This window comes from Hyperoodon ampullatus (assembly GCF_949752795.1).
Source record: "Hyperoodon ampullatus genome assembly, chromosome: 11".
Lineage (NCBI taxonomy): Eukaryota > Metazoa > Chordata > Mammalia > Artiodactyla > Ziphiidae > Hyperoodon > Hyperoodon ampullatus.
This window is the reverse complement of record NC_136924.1, coordinates 51,067,857-51,093,447: the sequence shown is the minus strand read 5'-3', so window position 1 is coordinate 51,093,447 and position 25,591 is coordinate 51,067,857. Positions and strand designations below refer to the sequence as shown.

At 35.9% G+C, this 25,591-nt stretch overlaps 1 protein-coding gene across 1 annotated transcript in view; it reads left to right on the top strand.

Annotated features, from left to right (window-relative positions):
* The window catches only part of NELL2 (neural EGFL like 2), a gene marked incomplete at its 3' end in the record, with an annotated part of 372,583 nt that extends 347,664 nt beyond the window's left edge, over positions 1–24,919 (top strand). Inside the window, exons 18-21 of the mRNA XM_079715910.1 lie at positions 4,469–4,662; positions 6,109–6,285; positions 7,803–8,027; positions 24,869–24,919. Of these exons, the coding sequence (XP_079572036.1) occupies positions 4,469–4,662; positions 6,109–6,285; positions 7,803–8,027; positions 24,869–24,919 (647 nt within the window). The remainder of the gene's footprint in view (positions 1–4,468; positions 4,663–6,108; positions 6,286–7,802; positions 8,028–24,868) is intronic.
* Between the last annotated feature and the right edge of the window lie 672 nt (positions 24,920–25,591).

Genomic DNA, 25,591 nt, shown 5'->3' with positions numbered 1-25,591 from the left:
TGATGCATTCTGTTTGCTAATAGTTTGTTGAGGATTTTTGCATCTATGTTCATCAGTGATATTGGCCTGTAGTTTTCTTTCTTTGTGACATCTTTGTCTGGTTTTGGTATCAGGGTGATGGTGGCCTCATAGAATGCATTCGGGAGTGTTCCTCCCTCTGCTATATTTTGGAAGAATTTGAGAAGGATAGGTGTGAGCTCTTTTCTAAATGTTTGATACAATTCGCCTCTGAAGCCGTCTGATCCTGGGCTTTTGTTTGTTGGAAGAATTTTAATCACAGTTTCAATTTCAGTGCTTATGATTGGTCTGTTCATATTTTCTATTTCTTCCTGGTTAAGTCTCGGCATATGCTGCATTTCTAAGAATTTGTCCATTTCTTCCAGGTTGTCCATTTTATTGGCATAGAGTTGCTTGTAGTAATCTCTCATGATCGTTTGTATTTCTGCAGTGTCAGTTGTTACTTCTCCTTTTTCATTTCAATTTTATTGATTTGAGTCTTCTCCCTTTTTTTCTTGATGAGTCTGGCTAATTGTTTATCAATGTTGTTTCTCTTCTCAAGGAACCAGCTTTTAGTTTTATTGATCTTTGCTATTGTTTCTTTCATGTCTTTTTCATTTATTTCTGATCTGATCTTTATGATTTATTTCTCTGGTAACTTTTGGTTTTTTTGTTCTTCTTTCTTTAATTGCTTTAGGTGTAAGGTTAGGTTGTTTATTTGAGATGTTTCCTGTTTTTTCAGGTAGGATTATATTGCTATAAACTTCCCCCTTTGAACTGCTTTGGCTGCATCCCATAGGTTTCGGGTCATCGTGATTTCATTGTCATTTGTTTCTAGGTATTTTTTATTTCCTCTTTGATTTCTTCAGTTATGTCTTGGTTATTAAGTAGTGTATTGTTTAGCCTCCATGTGTTTGTATTTTTTACAGATTTTTTTCTTGTGAGTGATATCTAGTCGCATGGCGTTGTGGTCAGAAAAGATAGTTGATACAATTTCATATTTCTTAAATTTACCAAGGCTTGATTTGTGACCCCAGATATGATCTATCCTGGGGAATGTTCCATGAGCACTTGAGAAGAATGTGTATTCTGTTGTTTTTGGATGGAATGTCCTATAAATAACTACTAAATCTATCTGGCCTACATTTAAGGTAATTATCGATATGTATGTTCCTATTACCATTTTCTTAATTGTTTTGGGTTTGTTTTTGTAGGTCCTTTTCTTCTCTTGTGTTTCCCACTTAGAGAAGTTCCTTTAGCATTTGTTGTAGAGCTGGTTTGGTGGTGCTGAATTCTCTTCAGTTTTGCTTGTCTGTAAAGCTTTTGATTTCTCCATCGAATCTGAATGAGATCCTTGCTGGGTAGAGTAATCTTGGTTGTAGGTTCTTCCCTTTTATCACTTTAAATATGTCATGCCACTCCCTTCTGGCTTGTAGAGTTTCTGCTGAGAAATCAGCTGTTAACCTTATGGGAGTTCCCTTGTATGTTATTTGTCGTTTTTCCCTTGCTGCTTTCAATAATTTTCTTTTGTCTTTAATTTTTGCCAATTTGATTACTATGTGTCTCAGCATGTTTCTCCTTGGGTTTATCCTGTATGGGACTCTCCACGCTTCCTGGACTTGGGTGGTTGTTTCCTTTCCCATGTTAGGGAAGTTTTTGAGTATAATCTCTTCAAATATTTTCTCTGGTCCTTTCTCTGTGTCTTCTCCTTCTGGGACCCCTATAATGCGAATGTTGTTGTGTTTAATGTTGTCCCAGAGGTCTCTTAGGCTGTCTCCATTTCTTTTCATTCTTTTTTCTTTATTTTGTTCCACAGAAGTGAATTCCACCATTCTGTCTTCCAGGTCACTTATCCGTTCTTTTGACTCAGTTATTCTGCTATTGATTCCTTCTAGTGTATTTTTCTTTTCAGTTATTGTATTGTTTATCTCTGTTTGTTCGTTCTTTAATTCTTGTAGGTGTTTGTTAGACATTTCTTGCATCTTCTCTATATTTGCGTCCTTTCTTTTTCCGAGGTCCTGGATCATCTTCCCTATCATTATTCTGAATTCTTTTTCTGGAAGGTTGCATATCTCCACTTCATTTAGTTGTTTTTCTTGGTTTTTATCTTGTTCCTTCATCTGGTACATATCCTTCTGCCTTTTCAGCTTGCCTATCTTTCTGTGAATGTGGTTTTTGTTCCACAGGCTGCAGGATTTTAGTTCTTCTTGCTTCTGCTGTCTCAGTATTTTTAAAGTTGGAATTTCTGTATGCTATAGTAGGTTTTTCAAAGCAGAATATATACTGTTTATGTATATATTATGTATATAATATAGGAATCTTATATTATGATAAAACTATATGTAAAAATGAATTCCAAAATTGTATACTATCATTCAATTGAGAATAGTTTCTGCACTGGGAAACCCAGTATACATAACAAGCAGGACACTTAAGTTCAAATTAATTCAAATCTCATAGGATAGCAAAAGGTAATAGTCCATTTTGATATTTTTGCCTTTATATTTCTCCAGGCATGACAAGTACATGCCAACCATTGTCATAAGCAACTTTTTATTCTATTTCTTCATTGTTAATGTACTTTATTTAAGGGTACATATTTTCTTTGTACCTATGTATCTTCTTTCTTTGTCTTCTGCATCAAATCCAAGGACACTCTCTGACTTTAACCAAGCAAACAAACAAACCTGTTAGCAGAGCTTTTATTTTAAATGTAAGGCAATATGAAATGATTGTAAAAATCCAGCCATTGCCATTAACAGAATAGTTTCCTTATATTAGTGGATATTTAAAGGGTTAAATATATAAAATATATATATAAATATAGTGGGTATTAAAAGGGTAGTAAGAGGTATTTGTAAAGATTGTGGTCAAAGAGACCAAACAACTATGGTTAATGTTTTTCTTGCTTACCATAATTGCTAATTACAAAAATACTTAATGGGAGACAAATATCAACTCATCAAAGATACCTTATTATTTAGATTAGATCAAATATAGACGTGTTTTACAAAATTCATTTCTATTACCAAGAGAAAATTTTTTTCTGATCTGATATACATGTATGTATGTATACATATATATATCAATGTATTTTTTAAAATTTTATTATATCCTCATGCTGGCTAAGAGTTATTTTTTTGATCATAGTTTTTAATTATAAGCAGTATTATCCTTAACAAATCAAGCTATAATAAAGTTTACTGTAGTTATAATAGAAACCTTTTCAGCTGTCAACTCAGTTCATTGGTTTTATTGATATGGGAACTAATAAAAATCAAAGTACGTAGAGAGAAGTAATCTTGTAACTTATTTTCAGGAAAACATATATGACAAAATTTAAGTATTTAAGAATTTAAATGTGGCTAAAGTATAATCTTGGCCAGTGCATGTCCCCAACAATGTTGAAATCAAACCATTTAAGGAAGATAGTTACTAAACTCTATAATTTTGAAAGGAAATCAGTGTACAGTTCCCCTAGTTAAAAGCTATATATTCCATCTTCTTTCTAACCCACTTTTCCTGCTGTGATTTAATTCTTTCTTCCTTGACCTTTACTCAGATGAAAAAGGAAATAACTCCTTACTGCCACTCATACAATATCCCTGAAATGTATTTTGGCTTGTGACCTTTAAATGATGTGGATAAGTAAAATGAATCTCATATCTTCATATGGACCTGATCTGTGGGTCAACATATGTTTGCTTTTCATCTGTATGAAAATGCTTTGGTTGTGATTGCCATGGAATAGGTGAGGTCAGGTAAAGAATGGGAAGCTGCCAAGTGAGGCAGGAGATGAAACGATCTGAAATGGAGAAGTTAAGAACTAGGGGATTCTTTGTGTGAGAGATGATAATTGCTTATGGTCACTTGCCCTTCCATGGGTGAGAGGCAGGGTGTAAGGGCAGTGTGAAAATGCCTGGACTGTTAAGGGAAGAACACCTGGGCAGTACACTGGAAAGAGCTTATATATGGGTGACATAGCTGTGAGAACAGGGCTTGAAACTGAATAAAAATGCCTCAGGTCTTCCATGACATTTCATTTCCCACTAAGAAAGGATTTTTTGTAAGCACCATTTTAACACTGAGGATGATTTCCCCAATTAAAAAAAAAATAGGTACTTTTAGAATTTCCACTGCCAAACTGTTTCTGTTTGAAACATTGAGTCCTATTCTTAACTTGCAAAAAATATAAATGTTTCATAAAGCCTAATGGTATTTACAGAGATATAAAATTTAAAAATCTAGCCAAGGTTATTTGGTGTTTGAAACCAAGCATGATAATATTTTTGTGTAAAATCCCTAGATCATTAACATTGCTTTAGTCAGCATTAATAGGAAATGCATGCCAATAAGATGAAAATTAATTTCCAGTTGAATGCTTTATGTCAGGAGACAACTTGCCTGATTGCAGTTGTTTGAAACAGAGCATATTCTAAGCACATTGCCTGCTGCCTTTTCTTGGCTGTAGATATTGACGAGTGTGGGACCGGGAGGCACAGCTGTGCCAATGATACCATTTGCTTTAACTTGGATGGTGGATATGATTGCCGATGTCCTCATGGAAAGAATTGCACAGGGGACTGCATCCATGATGGAAAAGTTAAGCACAATGGTCAGATTTGGGTGTTGGAAAATGACCGGTGCTCTGTGTGCTCCTGTCAGGTTAGTATAAACAAAGCATTGTAAACATTTTTATCAAGGTGTAATTTGCATATATTTCAAGTGTACAGCTTGATGAACTTAGACAAATGCATACGTCCATTTAACCATCACTCAATTAATATAACAGATCATTTTTACCTACCCAAAATGTTGCCTCTGTCCTTTCTTAGTCCCATAGCCCTAGCCTCAAGCAAACACTGCTTCCAGTTTCTATAGATTAGATTTGTATTTTCTAGAGCCTCATATAAATGGAATCATATAACACAGTTGGCCTTCTGTATCTGCAGGGTCCCCATCCATGGATTCAACCAACTGTGGATTAAAAATATTTGGGAAAAAAAATTCCAGAAAGTTCCAAAAAAGCAAAACTTTAATTTCCCGCACACCGGCAACTGTTTACATAATATTTACATTGTATTAGGTGTTATAAGTGATCTAGAGATAATTTAAAGTAAACGGGAGAGTGTGCATAGGTTATGTGCAAATACTATGCCATTTAATTTAAGGGACTTGAGCATCCATGGATTTTGGTGTCCACGATACCAAGGGAAGACTGTCCATACTCTTTTGTGTCGAACTTCTTTCTCTCAGCATTATGTTTTGATATTCATTTATATTCATTACACATATGAGTAACCCATTCCTTTTTATTACTGAATAGTATTCCATTGTATGGAAATACCACAATGTGTTTATTTATTCATATAGTAAAATTTTGTTTCTAACTATGCTAATGTTTCTATAGTCACAATATCATATTTGAATGAATGCATAAATGAAACCATAATGAATATGCTATGGCCTGTAAGTGAAAAATATCTATTTGGGTTATATTTCAGTTTTAGAGAGGTGTTCTATTATGTGTACCCAGTTGATAATAGACATTTAAATTATAGTTAAATGAATACTACCAAGGACTCAACTATTATTAAAGAAATTGATAACAGCTTGTACAAATCATAAGGTTGAAATATTCTAGAAACTTAATAATATGTAAAACTTGTTGACTAGCTACCAAATATAAACATACAAGCCCTCACACAAAAAAAGTATATTTATATATACATACACAATTTATTTACACATAAGAGCCATGCAGTGGTTATCATTTTAACTGGTTATTTCTGAAAATTTTCTTTCCAGTCAAGTCATTTAAAGAGTAATGTGTGGAAAGAAAATTAGAAGTTCTCCAGCTTAAGTAATTTCTGGGTATTAGCTACAAAATGGAATTTTAAAGAAAATCAGTTATATTGGGTAAACAGTGTGAGTTAACTCAACTTCCAAATCAACATCTGAGATTATAGATATAGTATGTAATATATATAAAGTGTATATATGTGTGTGTATATACACATGTACACACACACAGATACACACATACATATGATGTTAGTATATTGAGAAATGGAGGTTTTTGGTAACTGCTTTTTTTCCCTTGTCATACAGAATGGATTTGTAATGTGTCGACGGATGGTCTGTGACTGTGAGAATCCCACAGTTGATCTTTTCTGCTGCCCCGAATGTGACCCAAGGCTGAGCAGTCAGTGCCTCCATCAAAATGGGGAAACCTTGTACAACAGTGGTGACACCTGGGTCCAGAACTGCCAACAGTGCCGCTGCTTGGTAAGTTCAGCTACGTGAAGTTCAGGGAAACGTTTAAACCCAGAATTGAAATTGTAAAACAACCTTGCCCTGCCCCCTGCACCGATATTCAGTACCTGGCCATAGTGTCGGGAGTTATAAAAAGTGAACCTGGTTAGGATGATAAGGTGATGGTTATGCATTTAGGGTCTGAGAAGGAATATCTGGGGGTAGATGTGGTACACCATGTCATGTCAGTCTTTCAGGACTATCTCCAGAGCTCAAAAGAAGAAAAGGCTCTCCTGGCTTCCCCAATCCCACTCAGCTTAGGTTTACTTAGAGACAGTTATGAACAGAATAATGGCATTAAAAAAAATCACTTTTTCCAATACACCTTTTGTTAATCCATTTCTATCAATTATGCTTAGATGTAAGCAAACAAAAACAAAAAAAACACACTTTTTTTTCTTTCTAAAGATTATTACTGTCAGTGCTGTTCTGGTGGGCACCCTGTTTTACACATAATATGGATATGCAATAAATACTTACTAGAATCTTAGAATGGAATGTATATATTTATGAAACTTCTACTGGAAACAATAGGTTAAAAAGAAAATGAAGACTTGATAAAGAAAATGAAGACTTGATAAGGAAAATACCAATCATTTTTTCATTTAACCAAATTTCTTGTTTCTTTCTAGTGGTATAAATAAAAAGGAAAATTCATCTATATGTCTTTATAGAAGAAAGTTTCACAGATGCTACTTTTAAAGTTAGGACTAGTTTCCTTTCTATTTGTGTGAAGATATTTTTAAGGCAATGCTTTTTTGTTGCTTCCTTTTTATACTTTCAACCCAAAAATCAGTTGAAAGAGCAAGGTCAGTTTCTGTGCCTGAAGGCCGCTTTCATCTCCAAGATCCTGAGACTCAGAATTATGAAGAAAATAGGAAACAGGTGGGAACTAAATTTTAAAAAGATCCAATTCACACAATTTTCTCATGTGGAATAAAAAAGACTGAAATCAGCTCCTAGTTTTGTTTTGTTTTTTCCAAAGTCCCTACACTGAGAAACGTATAAATGAACAAAGAATACTGTCAAATTTCCTTCATATTTCAGTCTACTTTCTTGTCAGTGGACAAAACTTTGTTTTTGCAGAAGGGAATAAATGAGAAGGTAGGGGGAAAAGTTCGTAAAAACGAAAAAAACATCTCATAGGCAGAAACTAAGTAAAAACCTCTTCTGTAGTAAACAATTCTCCTTTGTCATGGGAAAGAGAAGGGCATGCAAATTTGTTTTAAGAGAAAGAGTTTTTGCTTTCCTTTATTGTTGTTCTTGTTTAACCCCTGAAGACTGTTTTATAATCCATCTGCAGTATAGCTCTCATCTCTCTGATAGGGCTTTTGTGGATTCCCTACAAGATTCATAGCTGTGAAGGTCTGAGTATAAATGTCCATCAAATAAATTGAGTATTCGGTAAACACTGTGCTCCCTCCCTCCTCACCTCCCTCCACGCCCTCCCTCCCCCTCCCTTTGCCCTTGTTCATCTGCTTTCCTTATAGCAAGGGGAAGTTGACTGTTGGCCCCTGCCTTGCCCAGAGGTGGAGTGTGAATTCAGTGTCCTCCCAGAGAATGAGTGCTGCCCGCGCTGTGTCACCGACCCTTGCCAGGCTGACACCATCCGTAATGACATCACCAAAACTTGCCTGGATGAAATGAATGTGGTTCGCTTCACTGGGTCCTCTTGGATCAAACATGGCACTGAGTGTACTCTCTGCCAGTGCAAGGTAAAGCCCATTCATTATATTCAAGTAGGGAGCACTTGGCCAGCTGCACCCAGGATTCACAGATACTAATGTGCTTAACCTGGCCAATGGGAAGCATCTTCTTTCCTATTTACTGTTCAAACAGATATGGGAGGAGGGCCACTTAGCTTTATTAGTGCCAAGGCTGACTGTTCTGTGCATCCTGTAATGCATATTCAGGGAGAAGGAGGTGCTTGGTCAGAAACCAGAATGATGGGTTACTAATATCACCAGAACAGAAAGAACCTACGTAAATTGCCCTAAAGCATCTAACTGTACACATCTTAAAAAAAAATAGTACACCTCCAAACTTCATGTTTATTTCATGATAGAAGACAATATTATTTTATTGATTTTTATCTAGTCCTTTTATGAGATAAGATATATCAACAAAGTGAACATATTATGTTTTCCAAAGTAAAAATCAATATGGCAAAAATGGGCATATTTCTTGGTTTGTGGTGGTGAGTTACACTGAGTTGAAAAATTTAAGATCTGTTGTTTACCATATTTTATTCCTACGGCTGGAGAAAAATCATTATAAAGATTTTTCTTTTTATTCTCATAGGAAAATAGAGCATTGTGCCTTTTACTTCACTGAGAATAGAAATACTGGTAATGTAGACAGAGTATATAGAATTCACAGATGGTGACAAAGTTGAAAGCATTCTACTTTGATTATTGTTCCTACAAACATTTGATTTCATGGTCATTGTACTTCATAGTCAAAATTTTAGAATCAACACTAGAACTAAGTAAATAATCTGGAAAGCTTAACAACAGCAAGAAAGCAAAGATGTCAGATTTTTCCCACCATAGCACAGCCAAATATCTATAACTGCTCCGGTTCTTTAAGTGAGCATTTCCATTAAAAAAATTTTTTTTCAATAGAGCAATTTCATTCAGATTCATGTAGTACAAATTTCTTACTAGAGTGGCTTGATGTAACAGGACAAAGAAATGTGAAATGCTTTAAGTTTTGAGATGCTATTATTATCTATTTCAAGCCAAAATTTCTAGCTCTTTCAATTAATGCAATTTGTCAATCAAGCATAGCTTTTTGGGGGAACATTTAATGCAGTTTTTTAAACGTGCATTAGCACATTTGGAAGTTACTTTTACTACTAAAAGTTACTAATAATGTATATGCAGTGCTGCTTTAATTTACATTTTTTAAAATAGATCTTTATTGGAGTATAATTGCTTCACAATACTGTGTTAGTTTCTGTTGTACACCAAAGTGAATCAGCCACATGCATACATATGTCCCCATATCCCCTCCCTCTTGAGCCTCCCTCCCATCCTCCCTATATACATTTGATATGAGTACATTTGAGTACATTTAATGGTGCATTTTCTAGAAACTTCAGCATTCATGACCAATAGGGAAATACTTTCTGACATTTAATTACCAAATAGAGTTGAGTCTCTTTACACTCATAATCTGTTAGATGATTGTTCTGAGCAATGACAACAAATACATATACTGGGTGATAGAATGTAAAACACCAGATATAGCTCAGACAGATACTTCCAACAAGAAAGATGCATTCAGTAATAGGCAGAAAAACAGAGTGTTTTCTGGGGAAAAGAGTGTGAATGAGCTTGTCATTCACCACCTTACAAACAACTACTAGGATTTTTTGGCTCATGGTAGAAATATAGTCCAGAAAGTGTATTTTGACATTGAATTCATTTCTTGTCAGATAAGTGTCGATTCTCAGAGGTTACTATTTGATGCTGTTTCCCTCTTCCCTTCTTATTAAGTATGAGTTATAAGAATATCCTCAGTGTTACCAAATGAGTCCCTAATACTCATCTTATTATGTTTATTTTGTGCTATTTTAAAAATGAAACTTATACCAAACAGGCTTGAGAGATTTCATTAGAGGTGAGCATCCTTTACAATTTGGTACTTTCAGAGCACCGTTTTCGCTTATCATCTCCCCATCCTACCACTTCTGAGTTATTTGTTTTAGTCAATAAATACAAATTATGTGGGGTATTGTGCCAGAACTAGGGTAGAATGATAAGCAAAAATGGGTATAATTGTTCCTGGAAATTTTTGCCCAGCAGCTTCTAGAGCTCTGCTGTCCAATACAGTAGCCAGTAACCACACATGGCTATTTAAATTCATTGAAATTAAGTTAAAAATCCAATCCTCAGTCACACAAGCTACATTTCAAATGCTCACACGTGCTAGTGGCTATCGTATTAGATAGCACATATAGAGAACCTTTCTATCATCACAGAGTATTGTATTGGAAAGCGCTGGCCTAGAGGTGAAGAACGTGGCATCTGGAATCATGGCATCTGGAATCAGGCTACCTGGATTGAAAGCCTGGTCAACCTCACTAGCAATGTCACCTCAAGGGATATTTATTAATCTCCCTGTGGCTCCATTTTTCTCATCTAAAAATGGGAATAATAATAATACTTACCTAGGAATAATTATAGAACCTACTTGAGAAAGTTGCTATAAGAATTAAGTGAGAAGATCCATACAAAGTTTCCTACACATTTCACATGCATTCAGAGTAAGTGCTCAATAAATGTTGACTATTATTATTGTAGGTAGTGGAGTATAGAAACATTAAGTCATGAAACAGATAAAGACAACATTACAAACTCTGATGGATGCTCTAAAGGAAAGTTGCACTGTGCTAAGAGGCTGTACAATGCATGAACCAGTTTTACTTCCTGAGGAATTAAGAGTTAGCTGGGAGAAATAGAGTTAAGAGTTTCCCTTCCCTTTTTAAAGATGTCTTCAAATGTAATTTGCTTAGGTTAAAAAAAAATGTTTCCTCCACTCAGAAGTTGAATTCTTACATCAAAAAAGAATTACTAATTTTGTCTTTCCTAAATCTAATAGAGACTACACACCCTTATGATGGGTCAGAGAGCTTTCAGGCAATTATGTTTTGAGCTCCAGACAATAAAGAGGGATGTACCCAGCTGAGAAATAAAGAGGGAGGAGGTATTAGAGGGTCATTCCCTTTAATAAATTATCACTGAGTGGGACACTTGGGAAATTGGAAACCAGAGGGCCACTTTTAACTCCTGGGGAGACTCTAGATATAATACTGAGATAATTGAGGTATGGAAAAAAATAGTTTTAAGAGGATGAAGCTCCTAACTTTCTAAATGTTGCCTTCATCTATTAGAAACCATAAACTTCAAGTTTGGAAAGTGGACATCTGTGCTAAAATTAGAATAGATAACTAAGTCTATCTATGGAAAGAAATACCCCATAAATGAACATTATTATAATGAATACTTTAATATATGATCAGGAGAGCTTCGCAAATCAAAAGAGGAAGAAAGGATTATTCTATAAATACTGGAATGACTGGACAGCAGTTTGAAGGATGTAAGTTGTATATACTAGTATATTATGTATCAAAACAAATTCCATGTGGAAAAAGTGCTAGATATTAAAAATAAATCAAAGCAAAGATAAGTAATCAAATATTTATCAAAATTCTTGAAGGAAGATGCCTTCTGTAATTTAAAAGTGATAAAATCTACCTCAAAGAAAATTTAGAGCTTCTATAGATAAAATTAGCAAAATATAAGATCACAACTAGAAACTAGAAAAAATTTTCAACAGATATGATTTCTTTATTAGATTAAATATATATGAAAATTAATTTTAAAATACTTATTTCCCCATAAATAAATCAACAAAGGATAAATAAACAATTCACTAAAGAATACAGCTATCAGAAAAGAGGAACTCAATAGGATTTGAGAAGATAGCGGAAGAGTAAGGCTCAGAGATCACCTTCCTCCCGACAGATACACCAGAAATACATCTGCATGTGGAACAACCCCTACAGAACACCTACTGAACACTGACAGGAGACCTCAGACCTCCCAAAAGGCAAGAAACCCCCCCACGTACCTGGTTAGGGCAAAAGAAAAAAGAAAAAACAGAGACAAAAGGATAGGGATGGGACCTGCACCATTGGGAGGGAGCTATGAAGGAGTAAAGGTTTCCACACACTAGGAAGCCCCTTCGCGGGTGGACACTGCGGGTGGCGGAGGGGGGAAGCTTCGGAGCCGCAAAGGAGAGCGCAGTCACAGGGGTGCGGAGGGCAAAGCGGAGAGATTCCCGCACAGAGGATCGGTGTCGACCAGCACTCACCAGCCCAAGAGGCTCGTCTGCTCACCCGCCGGGGTGGGCGGGGCTGGGAGCTGAGGCTCGGGCTTCGGTCTGAGCGCAGGGAGAGGACTGGGGTTGGCGGCGTGAACACAGCCTGAAGGGGTTAGTGCACCACGGCTAGCTGGGAGGGAGTCCAGGAAAAAGTCTGGAGGTGCCGAAGAGACAAGAGACTTTTTCTTGCCTCTTTGTTTCCTGGTGCGCGAGAAGAGGAATTAAGAGTGCTGATTAAAGGAGCTCCAGAGACGGGCGCGAGCCGCGGCTATCAGCGTGGACCCCAGAGACGAGCATGAGATGCAAAGGCTGCTGCTGCTGCTGCCACCAAGAAGCCTGTGTGCGAGCACAGGTCACTATCCACACCTCCTCTCCTGGGGCCTGTGCAGCCCGCCACTGCCAAGGTCCGTGATCCAGGGATAACTTCCCCGGGAGAACGCACGGCGTGCAGGCTGGTGCAACATCATGCTGGCTTCTGCCGCTGCAGGCTCGCCCCGCACTCCATGCCCCTCCCTCCGGACCGGCCTGAGTGAGCCAGAGCCCCCGAATCAGCTGCTCCTTTAGCCCCGTCCTGTTTGAGCAAAGAGCAGACGCCCTCAGGGGACCTACACGCAGAGACGGGGCCAAATCCAAAGCTGAACCCCGGGAGCTGAGCAAACAGAGGAGAGAAAGGGAAATCTCTCCCAGCAGCCTCAGGAGCAGCGGATTAAATCTCCACAATCAACTTGATGTACCCTGCATCTGTGGAATACCAGAATAGATAACAAATCATCCCAAATTGAGGAGGTGGACTTTGGGAGCAAGATAGATTATTTTTTCCCCTTTTCCTCTTTTTGTGAGTGTGTATGTGTATGCTTCTGTGTGAGATTTTGTCTGTATAGCTTTGCTTTCACCATTTCTCCTAGGGTTCTGTCCGTCCGTTGTTTTTTTTCTTTTTAAAATTATTTTCTTAATTTTTATTTTAATAACTTTATTTTATCTTACTTTATTTTATTTTTTACCCTTTCTTTCTATTTTTTCTCCCTTTTATTCTGAGCTATGTGGAGGACAGCCTCTTGGTGCTCCAGCCAGGCATCAGGGCTGTGCCACTGAGGTGGGAGAGCCAACTTCAGGACACTGGTCCACAAGAGACCTCCCAGCTCCATGTAATATCAGATGTCAAAAATCTCCCAGAGATCTCCACCTTAATGCCAAGACCCAGCTCCACTCAACGACCAGCAAGCTACAGTGCTGGACACACTATGCCAAACAAATAGCAAGACAGGAACACAGCGCCATCCATTAGCAGAGAGGCTGCCTAAAATCATAATAAGGCAACAGACACCCTAAAACACACCACCAGATGTGGACCTGCCCACCAGAAAGACAAGATCCAACTTCATCCACCAGAACACAGATAGTAGTCCCCTCGACCAGGAAACCTACATAACCCACTGAACCAACCTTACCCACTGGGGACAGACACCAAAAACAATGGGAACTACGAACCTGCAGCCTGTGAAAAGGAGAGCCCAAAAACAGTAAGATAAGCAAAATGAAAAGACAGAAAAACACACAGCAGATGAAGGAGAAAGGTAAAAACCCACCAGACCTAACAAATGAAGAGGAAATAGGCAGTCTACCTGAAAAAGAATTCAGAATAATGGTAGTAAAGATGATCCAGAATCTGGGAAATAGAATAGAGAAAATGCAAGAAACATTTAACAAGGACCTAGAAGAACTAAAGTGGAAACAAGCAATGATGAACAACACAATAAATGAAATTAAAAATACTCATTAAAAATGCCTCAGAGTAACTGAGGCAGAAGAACAGATAAGTGACCTGGAAGACAAAATAGTGGAAATAACTACTGCAGAGCAGAATAAACAAAAAACAATGAAAAGAACTAAGGACAGTCTCAGAGACCTCTGGGAAAACATTAAATGCACCAACATTTGAATTATAGGAGTCCCAGAAGAAGAAGAGAAAAAGAAAGGGACTGAGAAAATATTTGAAGAGATTATAGTTGAAAACTTCCCTAATATGGGAAAGAAAATAGTTAATCAAGTCCAGAAAGCACAGAGAGTCCCATACAGGATAAATCCAAGGAGAAACATGCCAAGACACATATTAATAAAACTATCAAAAATTAAATACAAAGAAAACATATTAAAAGCAACAAGGGAAAAATAACACACAAGGGAATCCCCATAAAGTTGACAGCTGATCTTTCAACAGAAGCTCTGCAAGCCAGAAGAGAGTGGCAGGACCTATTTAAAATGATGAAGGAGAAAGGCCTACAACCAAGATTACTCTACACAGCAAGGATCTCATTCAGATTTGATGGAGAAATTAAAACCTTTACAGACAAGTAAAAGCTGAGAGAGTTCAGCACCACCAAACCAGCTTTATGAAAAATGCTAAAGGAACTTCTCTAAGCAAGAAACACAAGAGAAGGAAAAGACCTACAATAACCCAAAACAGTTAAGAAAATGGGAATAGGAATATATATATTGATAATTACCTTAAATGTAAATGGATTAAATGCTCCAAACAAAAGACATAGACTGGATGAATGGATACAAAAACAAGAACCATATATATGCTGTCTACAAGAGACCCACTTCAGACCTAGGGACACATACAGACAAGGTGAGGGGATAGAAAGAGATATTCCATGCAAATGGAAATCAGAAGAAAGCTGAAGTAACAATTCTCATATCAGACAAAATAGACCTTAAAATAAAGACTATTACAAGAGACAAAGAAGGACACTATATAATGATCAAAGGATCGATCCAAGAAGAAGATATAACAATTGTAAATATTTATGCACCCAATATAGGAGCACCTTAATACATAAGGCAAATACTAAGAGCCATGAAAGGGGAAATCGACAGTAACACAATCATAGTAGGGGACTTTAACCCCCCACTTTCACCAATGGACAGATAATCCAAAATGAAAATAAATAAGGAAACACAAGCTTTAAATGATACATAAAACAAGATGTACTTAATTGATATTTAGAGGACATTCCATCCAAAAACAACAGAATACACAATTTTCTCAAGTGCTCATGGAACATTCTCCAGGATAGATCATATCTTGGGTCACAAATCTAGCCTTGTTAAGAAAATTGAAATCGTATCAAGTATTTTTTCTGACCACAATGCTCTGAGACTAGATATCAATTACAGGCAAATATCTGTAAAAAAATACAATCACATGGAGGCTAAACAATACACTACTTAATAACGAAGTGATCACTGAAGAAATCAAAGAGGAAATCAAAAAATACCTAGAAACAAATAACAATGGAGACACGACAATCCAAAACCTATGGGATGCAGCAAAAGCAGTTCTAAGAGGGAAGTTTATAGCAACACAATCCTACATTGAGAAACAGGGAACATCTCAAATAAACAACCTAACCTTGCACCTAAAGCAATTAGAGAAAGAAGAACAAAAAAACCCCAAAGTTAGCAGAAGGAAAGAAATCATAAAGATCAGATCAGGAATAAATGAAAACGAAATAAAGGAAAAGATAGCAAAGATCAATAAAACGTAAAGCTGGTTCTTTGAGAAGATAAACAAAATTGATAAACCATTAGCCAGACTCATCAAGAAAAAAAGGGAGAAGACTCAAATCAATAGAATTAGAAATGAAAAAGGAGAAGTAACAACTGACACTGCAGAAATAAAAGGAGCATGAGAGATTACTACAAGCAGCTCTATGCCAATAAAATGGACAACCTGGAAGAAATGGACAAGTTCTTAGAAATGCACCACATGCCGAGACTTAACCAGGAAGAAATAGAAAATATGAACAGACCAATCACAAGCACTGAAATTGAAACTGTCATTAAAAATCTTCCAACAAACAAAAGCCCAGGACCAGATGGCTTTACAGGCGAATTCTATCAAACATTTAGAGAAGAGCTAACACCTACCCTTCTCAAACTCTTCCAAAATATAGCAGAGGGAGGAACACTCCCAAACTCATTCTACGAGGCCACCATCACCCTAATACCAAAACCAGACAAGGATGTCACAAAGAAAGAAAACTATAGGCCAATATCACTGATGAACATAGATGCAAAAATCCTCAAAAAATACTAGCAAACAGAATCCAACAGCACATTAAAAGGATCATACACCATGATCACGTGGGGTTTATCCCAGGAATGCAAGGATTCTTCAATATACACAAATCAATCAACGTGATACACCATATTAACAAATTGAAGGAGAAAAACCATATGATCATCTCAATAGATGCAGAGAAAGCTTTCGACAAAATTCAACACCCATTAATGATAAAAACCCTGCAGAAAGTAGGCATAGAAGGAACTTTCCTCAACATAATAAAGGCCATATATGATAAACCCACGGCCAACATTGTCCTCAATGATGAAAAACTGAAACCCTTTCCACTAAGATCAGGAACAAGACAAGTTTGCCCACTGTCACCACTCTTTTTTTTTTTTTTTTTTGTGGTACGTGGGCCTCTCACTATTGTGGCCTCTCCCATTGCAGAGCACGGGGTCCGGACGCACAGGCTCAGCAGCCATGGCTCATGGTCCTAGCCGCTCTGAGGCATGTGGGATCTTCCCGTACCGGGGCACGAACCCGTGTCCCCTGCATCAGCAGGTGGAATCTCAACCACTGTGCCACCAGGGAAGCCCCCTTACCACTCTTATTCAACATAGTTTTGGAAGTTTTAGCCACAGCAATCAGAGAAGAAAAAGAAATAAAAGGAATGCAAATCGGAAAAGAAAAAGTAAAGCTGTCACTGTTTGCAGATGACATGATACTATGCATAGAGAATCCTAAAGATGCTACCAGAAAACTACTAGAACTAATCAACGAATCTGGTAAAGTAGCAGGATACAAAATTAATGCACAGGAATCTCTGGCATTCTTATACACTAATGATGAAAAATCTGAAAGAGAAATTAAGGAAACACTCCCATTGACCATTGCAACAAAAAGAATAAAATACATAGGAATAAACCTACCTAGGGAGAAAAAAGACCTGTATGCAGAAAACTATGACACTGATAAAAGAAATTAAAGATGATACCAACAGATGGAGAGATATACCATGTTCTTGAATTGGAAGACTCAACATTGTGAAAATGACTATACTACCCAAAGCAATCTACAGATTCAATACAATCCCTATCAAACTACCACTGGCATTTTTCACAGAACTAGAACAAAATATTTCACAATTTGTATGGAAGCAAAAAAGACCCTGTATAGCCAAAGCAATCTTGAGAACAAAAAATGGACCTGGAGCATTCAGGCTCCCTGACTTCAGGCTATACTACAAAGCTACAGTAATCAAGACAATATGGTACTGGCACAAAAACAGAAATATAAATCAATGGAACAGGATAGAAAGCCCAGAGGTAAACCCATGCACATATGGTCACCTTATCTTTGATAAAGGAGTCAAGAATATACAGTGGAGAAAAGACAACCTCTTCAATAAGTGGTGGTGGGAAAACTGGACAGGTACATGTAAAAGTATGAGATTAGAACACTCTCTAACACCATACACAAAAATAAACTCAAAATGGATTAAAGACCTAAATGTAAGGCCAGACACTGTCAAACTCTTAGAGGAAAACATAGGCAGAACAATCTGACATAAATCACAGCAAGATCCTTTTTGACCCACCTCCTAGAGAAATGGAAATAAAAACAAAAATAAACAAATGGGACCTAATGAAACTTAAAAGCTTTTGCACAGCAAAGGAAACCATAAACAAGACCAAAAGGCCACCCTCAGAATGGGAGAAAATATTTGCAAGTGAAGCAACTGACAAAGGATTAATCTCCATAATTTATAAGCAGCTCATGCAGCTCAATAACAAAAAAACAAAGAACCCAAGCCAGAAATGGGCAGAAGACCTAAATAGACATTTCTCCAAAGAAGATATACAGATTGCAAACAAACACATGAAAGTATGCTCAACATCATTAATCATTAGAGAAATGCAAATCAAAACTACAATGAGATATCATCTCACACTGGTCAGAATTGCCATCATCAAAAAAATCTAGAAACAATAAATGTTGGAGAGGGTTTGGAGGAAAAGGAACAGTCTTGCACTATTGGCCGGAATGTAAATTCATACAGCCACTATGGAGAACAGTATGGAGGTTCCTTAAAAAACTACAAATAGAACTACCATATGACCCAGCAATCCAACTACTGGGCATATACCCTGAGAAAACCATAATTCAAAAAGAGTCATGTACCAAAATGTTCATTGCAGCTCTATTTACAATAGCCAGGACATGGAAGCAACCTAAGTGTCCATCAACAGATGAATGGTTAAAGAAGATGTGGCACATATATATATAATGGAATATTACTCAGCCATAAAAAGAAAGGAAATTGAGTTATTTGTAGTGAGGTGGATGGACCTAGAGTCTGTCATATAGAGTGAAGTAAGTCAGAAAGGGAAAAACAAATACCATATGCTACCACGTATATATGGAATCTAACAAACAAAAAAAGGTCATGAAGAACCTAAGGGTAAGACGGGAATAAAGACACAGTCCTACTAGAGCATGGTCGTGAGGATATGGGGAGGGGGAAGGATAAGCTGTGAGAGAGTGGCATGGACATATATACACTACCAAATGTAAAATAGATAGCTAGTGGGAAGTAGCCGCATAGCACAGGGAGATTAGCTAGGTGGTTTGTTATCACCTAGAGGGGTGGGAGGGAGGGAGATGCAAGAGGGAAGAGATATGGGAACATATGTATATGTATAACTGATTCACTTTGTTATAAAGCAGAAACTAGCACACCATTGTAAAGCAGTTATACTCCAATAAAGATGTTAAAAAAATTAAAATAAAAATAATAAACATAGACTGTGTCATGTAATACTGCAAAAAAAGAGGAAATCAGTGTTTTAAATAATTGACACTTAAATATAAACTAACATAATGAATTATTATTTTCACATACTATAGTAAAAAAATATTTCACCATAATTTCCAATGCTGACAGAGGTGTACTGGAATTGTAATTCTTATGCAATGTTAGTGACATTGAAAAATACATGTCAAGAACCACACATACATCTCCTTGCCCACTCCCCATCCCCACAGAAATATCCAGAAGATCCTACTAATCCTGAGTCTGAGAATCCAACCTAAAGAAATAATCTAAAATATGGAGCAAAGTGTATGCATCGTAATTTTAACCTCAACATTAATTGGCACGCAGAATCAAGGAAGAAGTCAAAATATCCAACAAAGGAAAAATGGGTTAAATAAATTATGGTAACTCTGTAACATATAACATTATATCATAATTATATAATATGTAATTATATGATTGCATTATTCAATTATTCATGTACTAACAATGCTTATAATAAAAATTAAGATAAAAATACTATTTGTGATTACATCTGCACTTTGATTACAAGAAGGTTGAAAATAAAGGAATATGAAGTGAATTCTATTAGGACATACTAATATATTGATAATAGTTGGATTTTAAATTATTAATTTTTATGTATATTATTTATAGCCACATATATATGAATATAGAATTACATATATTTATTATATCTATAGTATGTATAATTTATAAACATATTAATTAATATATTAATACCATATAGTGATTGATAAGTAAATAATAAATATATTAAATATAAGAGTAAAATATATTATACATTATATATATCATATATAAACATTTCTCTGAAAGCTGAAAGTCAGCTGTCTTCTAATCTTAACGTTATAGAGTTTACCATGCAAAGAGTGATGATGACTTCTTTACCAATAAATATAGCCAGAAATAACAAGGTGTTAAGGAAACTTACTGTGTTACTACATAAAAATAGGTTTTATGATTAGTTATGACAGTAGGTGGTTACTATTTCTAGCAACCTAAGTTTCAGTGGGTCACCTTTTATTCTAGTTTTTATCAAGGTAATGTTTGTTAAGGTGAAATGCATAGTTATTTTGTATATAATTTTATAAGCTTGATGAATCAAAATATAGAATATTTCCAACAATCTAGCAAGTACCTTGTTGTCCCCTCCCAGACAATACCTACTTCTCATAGGAAACCTTATTTCATTATAGTAAATTTATTTTCCTATTTAAAAATTTCCTATAAATGGATCACACAGTATGTATTCTTTTATATCTAATGGTGAATTGACCAGTTTATCATTATGTAATGTCCCTCCTTATCTCCAGCAAGGCTTCTAGACTTGAAGTCAATTTTGACTGGTACTTTCTTTTTTTAAATATTCATTCATTTATTTAGTTGCACTGGGTCTTAGTTGCAGCCGGTGGGCTCCTTAATTGTGACTTGCCAGCTCCTTAATTGCAGCACGTGGGCTCCTTAGTTGTGGCAGGTGGGCCCCTTAGTTGTGGCATGCAAACTCTTAGTTGCAGCATGCATGTGAGATCTAGTTCCTTCACCAGGGATCAAACCCAGGTCCCCTGCATTGGGATCATGGAGCCTTATCCACTGCACCACCAGGGAAGTCCATTGTCTGGTACTTTTGTAGCCACACAGTATATTGTTTTGATTCATCCACTTTCAACCTATCTATGGTTTTATATTTAAAGTGAATTTTTTATAGATAATGTATAAATAGTTCTTTCTTTTTTATCCAGTGTGACAATCTCTGTCTTTTAATTGAAGTGTTAGTCTATTTACATTTAATATTGTTTTTGACGTTGGTGGATTTTGGGCCACCATTTTGCCATTTGTTTTCTACTTGTTCCATCTATTTTTTGTATTCTTAATCATCTATTCCTTCCTTCTTTTTGTTTGTTAATATTTTCTATATTATTCAATTTTACTTGTTCTTTTGAATTCTTAACTATAACTCTTTTTATGATTGTTTTAGTTGTTGGTATAGGAGTTGTGACATATATCATTCATTTATTACAGTATAATAAGATTTAATATTATACTAATTCATATAAAATGTAAGAACTTTGGAATAATATAATCCCATTCCCCTAACCTTTGCACTATAATAATCATATTTATAACTATATATACTATAAACTCTAAAAATCTGTATTACTATCAATATTTTTGCTTTAATAAGTCAAATATCTTTGAAGCAAATTAATAGAAGAAAAAATGCTATATTTTAATTTTATATTTATTTTATATTTATATTTATCCACATATTTACCATTTCTTGTGCTCTTCAGTTCTTCTCACACATTTTAATCTCCATCTAGTGTTATTTCCCTTTATCTTGAATAACTTCCTTTAGCATTTTCCATATTGCAGGTATACTGGCCACAAATTCTCTCAACTTACATTTATTTGAAAATGTCTTTATTTTTGAAGGATATTTAACTAAATATAGAATTCAGGATTGACAGATTTGTCCCAGCACTTTAAAGGTGGTACTCTACTGTTTTCTAGTTTCTATTATTTCTGATGAGGATTCAGTTATCATTTGTACTTTTGTTCCCTTATATGTAATATGTCTTTTTTTTTTCTCCTCTGTCTCCTTTCATGATTCTTTCTTTATCTTTGGTTTTTAGAATTTTGACTATTATGCACTTAAGTATGATTTTTTTTTTCTGTTCTCTTTGGTATTTGCTGGACTTTTTTGAGTATCTAAGTAGATTTTTTTCACCAAATTTGAGAAAAATTTGGCCATTGTTTCTTCGGATATTTGGTCTGCCACATTATTTCCCTCCTATTCTTCTGGGACTCCAATTACACATGTGTTATATGGTTTAATGTTATCCTGAAGGTCACTAAGTTTCTATTTTTATTTCAATCTTTTTCTCTTTTTTTTTAAAGATTGGATAATTTCTATTTTTTTTAATTTATTGACTATTTCTTTTGCCATCTCTAATCTGCTGTTAAACCCATCCAACGAATTTTTCATTTTGAATATTGCACTTTTCAGTTCCAGAATTTTTATTTAATTCTATTTATAGTTTCATTTCTCTGCTGTAACTTACCATGTTTATCATTCATTATGACCATCTTTTATCTTTGTACGTATTAGTAATAGCTACTTTCTAGTTTTTACCATCTGGATTAACTTTGAGTCATTTCTATTCACTAGTTTTTCTCTTGGTGAGGAGTCACTTTTTTCTGTTTTTCTTCACATGTCTAGTAATGTTTATGGTTTATTGGATATTGTGGATAATACATAGTATAGACCCTACATTCTATTAGCTTCTTCTGAAGACTATTTTTGTTCTAGCAGATTGCAAATTACTGGCCAGTCATCTTGCAGTTGGAAAGACTGGGCTTTACATTGGTTAGGTGGGTCTATTCCAGGTGTACCCTTAGTTTTAGAGTGAATCTCTTAATCTTGAGACATCATTTTCTTCCTAATCATGGCCCTTTTGGCCTTTCAGTGGAAAGCCTGAATTTTTTATCAGTCCCTTCTAACTTGGCAGGACATAGATTTTAAACCCACAGTGAGCAGCATCTGAAATATCTGCTCAAATCTTTCAAACTTCAAGCTGTGACTCTCTGATTGTCTCTTTAGAGTCTCCTCTGCAATTCAAAGACCCGCCACAGATTTGAGGGGAGTTGACATGTTGATTCACTCCCTCCTTTCTAGACGTTTCCTCCTGAATTTCCAGCCACTCTGGCAGCCCAACAGAGCCCTAAATGTTGTCCTCTGACATGTGGGCCCTAGCAGGTTGTGGCTTTCTGCTTGAGTTATAGTTATCCTAAGCATCACAGACTAGGGAGTGCCCTAAGGGAAAATGACAAGTAAAAAAATGAATCTCAAACAGTACATCTTCCTTCTTTTAAAGATTGAAACTACTCCATTGTCTTCCTGCTTTTAATAACTCTCCATTGCTTTAAATAGTTTTTATATTTTGTCCAAACTTTATAGTTATCCATAGGAGGGATAGTAGATAGTCTTAAATAAGTAACTCTGCCATTACTGAAACAGGAACCCCAGTGGAATATTTTATCAATCTTTCTTGTATGAGCTATGTTTCCCTAATTGGGGAGCTTCCAATGACATGGTCTGTAGAGCATTTATGTTGCTATAGCAGAATTGATATGGAATATGAAAAACACTACTGGAAGACTTTGAAAATATACCTTCTTTTCCTAAAACATACTCATGCTCCAAGCATTCCCTAACTCTCTTTCTGCTCAAAATCCATACAATTTGAGAAACTGATATTCTCAGGAACTGGTACACCCCTTCCTTCATTGGGTCAATGGATTGGGAAAGATCATGTGACCAGGTTATAGCCAGAAAACCTCTGCCTCTGAGCATAATGACAAAACTTTAAAATGCAGCTAGAGATCTAAGAGATGGATGTCACCCTCTTTTGCTGTCAGAATAAGAACTCTGCTTAATAACAATTTAAAAAGAAAGAAGATTAAGTTAAACTGATAATACTCTTCTTGGATATAGACCGGCTTTTCCTTCATTTGGTAAGCTTCAACAAAGGCTAAAGTACCAAAGTCCTTTCTTAAGTTTTATCTTACATGAACAGACCCTTTTGGTTTTATCATATTAAGGTCTGATACATTTTCAATCATCTAAAGTCAATTATCTGAGAGAATATATCAAATAGAAGATGAGTTTTAGAGTCAGACTAACCTGAATTTTAATCCCAGCTGTACCATTATATTAGCTTTGTGATTTGGGCCATGATATTTAAGCTTTCTGATCTTCAGTTTCTGAACCTAAAAAAAATGACTATTAATAGTGATCCTACTGGGAATGCTCTGAGGTTGAAATTAGATAATGTATTTAAAGTGCCTGACAAAGTATCTGACACAGAGTACACACTCAAAAAGTAGAAGGGTATTATCATCTTATGATTGTGGTAACAATACTAACATTTTCATTATTATTAGCTAGCCAGTGGAAGAAAGTAAGAGTGCAAGGATTCAAAAGAACAAGATACAAATTTTTTTCTCTCTGTAATACACCATACTCTTTTGGTACTTTGTTATAAAAACTAATTATGCATATCTGGCTCTTCCTTGACTTTTTCCTGCCTCATCTCTACACTGTTTTCTTCACCAACTTAAAATTCTCACCCAGACCAAACCTTTCTAGGTTTCTTACCTACGCAAAACCCTTTCCACTTTAAAGCCTTCTACTCATTCTGTTCCCTGTCCTCTTGGCCTACCTTTTCACAAATCTGTCTTGAGGTCTTGGTTTAAACATCACTTCTACAGAGAAGTCTACTCTGGCCACCCAATCTAAGTAGCCAGACATTTACTCATCTCATGACATCACCTAGTTTGTTTCTTTTCTAGCACTTTTCACAATTTTTGATTGTACATTTGCTTATTAACTTTCCCCCCCAAAACTATAAGCACTGTCCTATGAGGATAGTGACCATATCTGCTTTATTCATTCATCAGCATATCTCAGGCTCAATTTACTCAATGCTTATTTTGTGAATGAGTAAATAAAACAACAAATGTGAGCTAAGAGAGTGCCATGGGGTAAATAAAGCTAGCTTATGATTTGTCACAAATAACTGGCCATAGTTTGTTGTGCAACAGTAGAGACATGAAAAGTGATTGAGCCATTGAACTTTCAGGGGCACATAAATAACAAATAAACCATTCAGTTATGTTATGTGTACCAATCGATGAGTATTGACTAATGGCTTAAAAAGTAATACCATGCTTTTTTTCCCCCCTCTTTTCTCTAGAATGGCCACATCTGTTGCTCAGTGGATCCACAGTGCCTTCAGGAACTGTGAAGTTAACTGTCTCACTAGAAATTTCTGTTTAAAGAATGTTCTTTCATTAAAAAGACCAAAAAAAAAAAAAAGTTGAAGTGGATGATTTGTGGGCAGCTAAGTGCAGCATTGTTAATAGCTGAGTAAACTTTCAGTTATGAAATCTGTGGAGCTTGAGAAAATCACAAAAGGAAACTTCTTGGGGCAACACTAGACCAGAATTCCACCTCAACTGCATCTGACGTCAGCATGTAGAAGAATGGGTGTGAAATACACACCATGACATCACGACCTCTGGATGTAAAGCCTGAGCTTACGGGAGCTTTGGAAGCCTCTAGCTTCACTGGTGCAGAAAATTTTCCTCTAGGTCAGAATCTTCACAAATCAGTTCAGTTCTTCACTGCAAAAAATAAAATGTAAGGCAGTGAACAAATTCTGTTTTCTGAAGCAAAGCAAAGAAGCTATAACATGTTATATGTACAGTATACACTCTGAGAAGAAATCTGCAACGAGTTATTGTCATGATAAAAATAATGCACAGGCATGGTTACTTAATATTTTCTAACAAGAGATGTCATCCTTATTCCCTTGTTTTACTGCACTTAATATTATTTGGTTGAATTTGTTCAGTATAAGCTCGTTCTTGTGTAAAATTAAATAAATATTTCTCTTACCTTATAACATGTCCGAGTG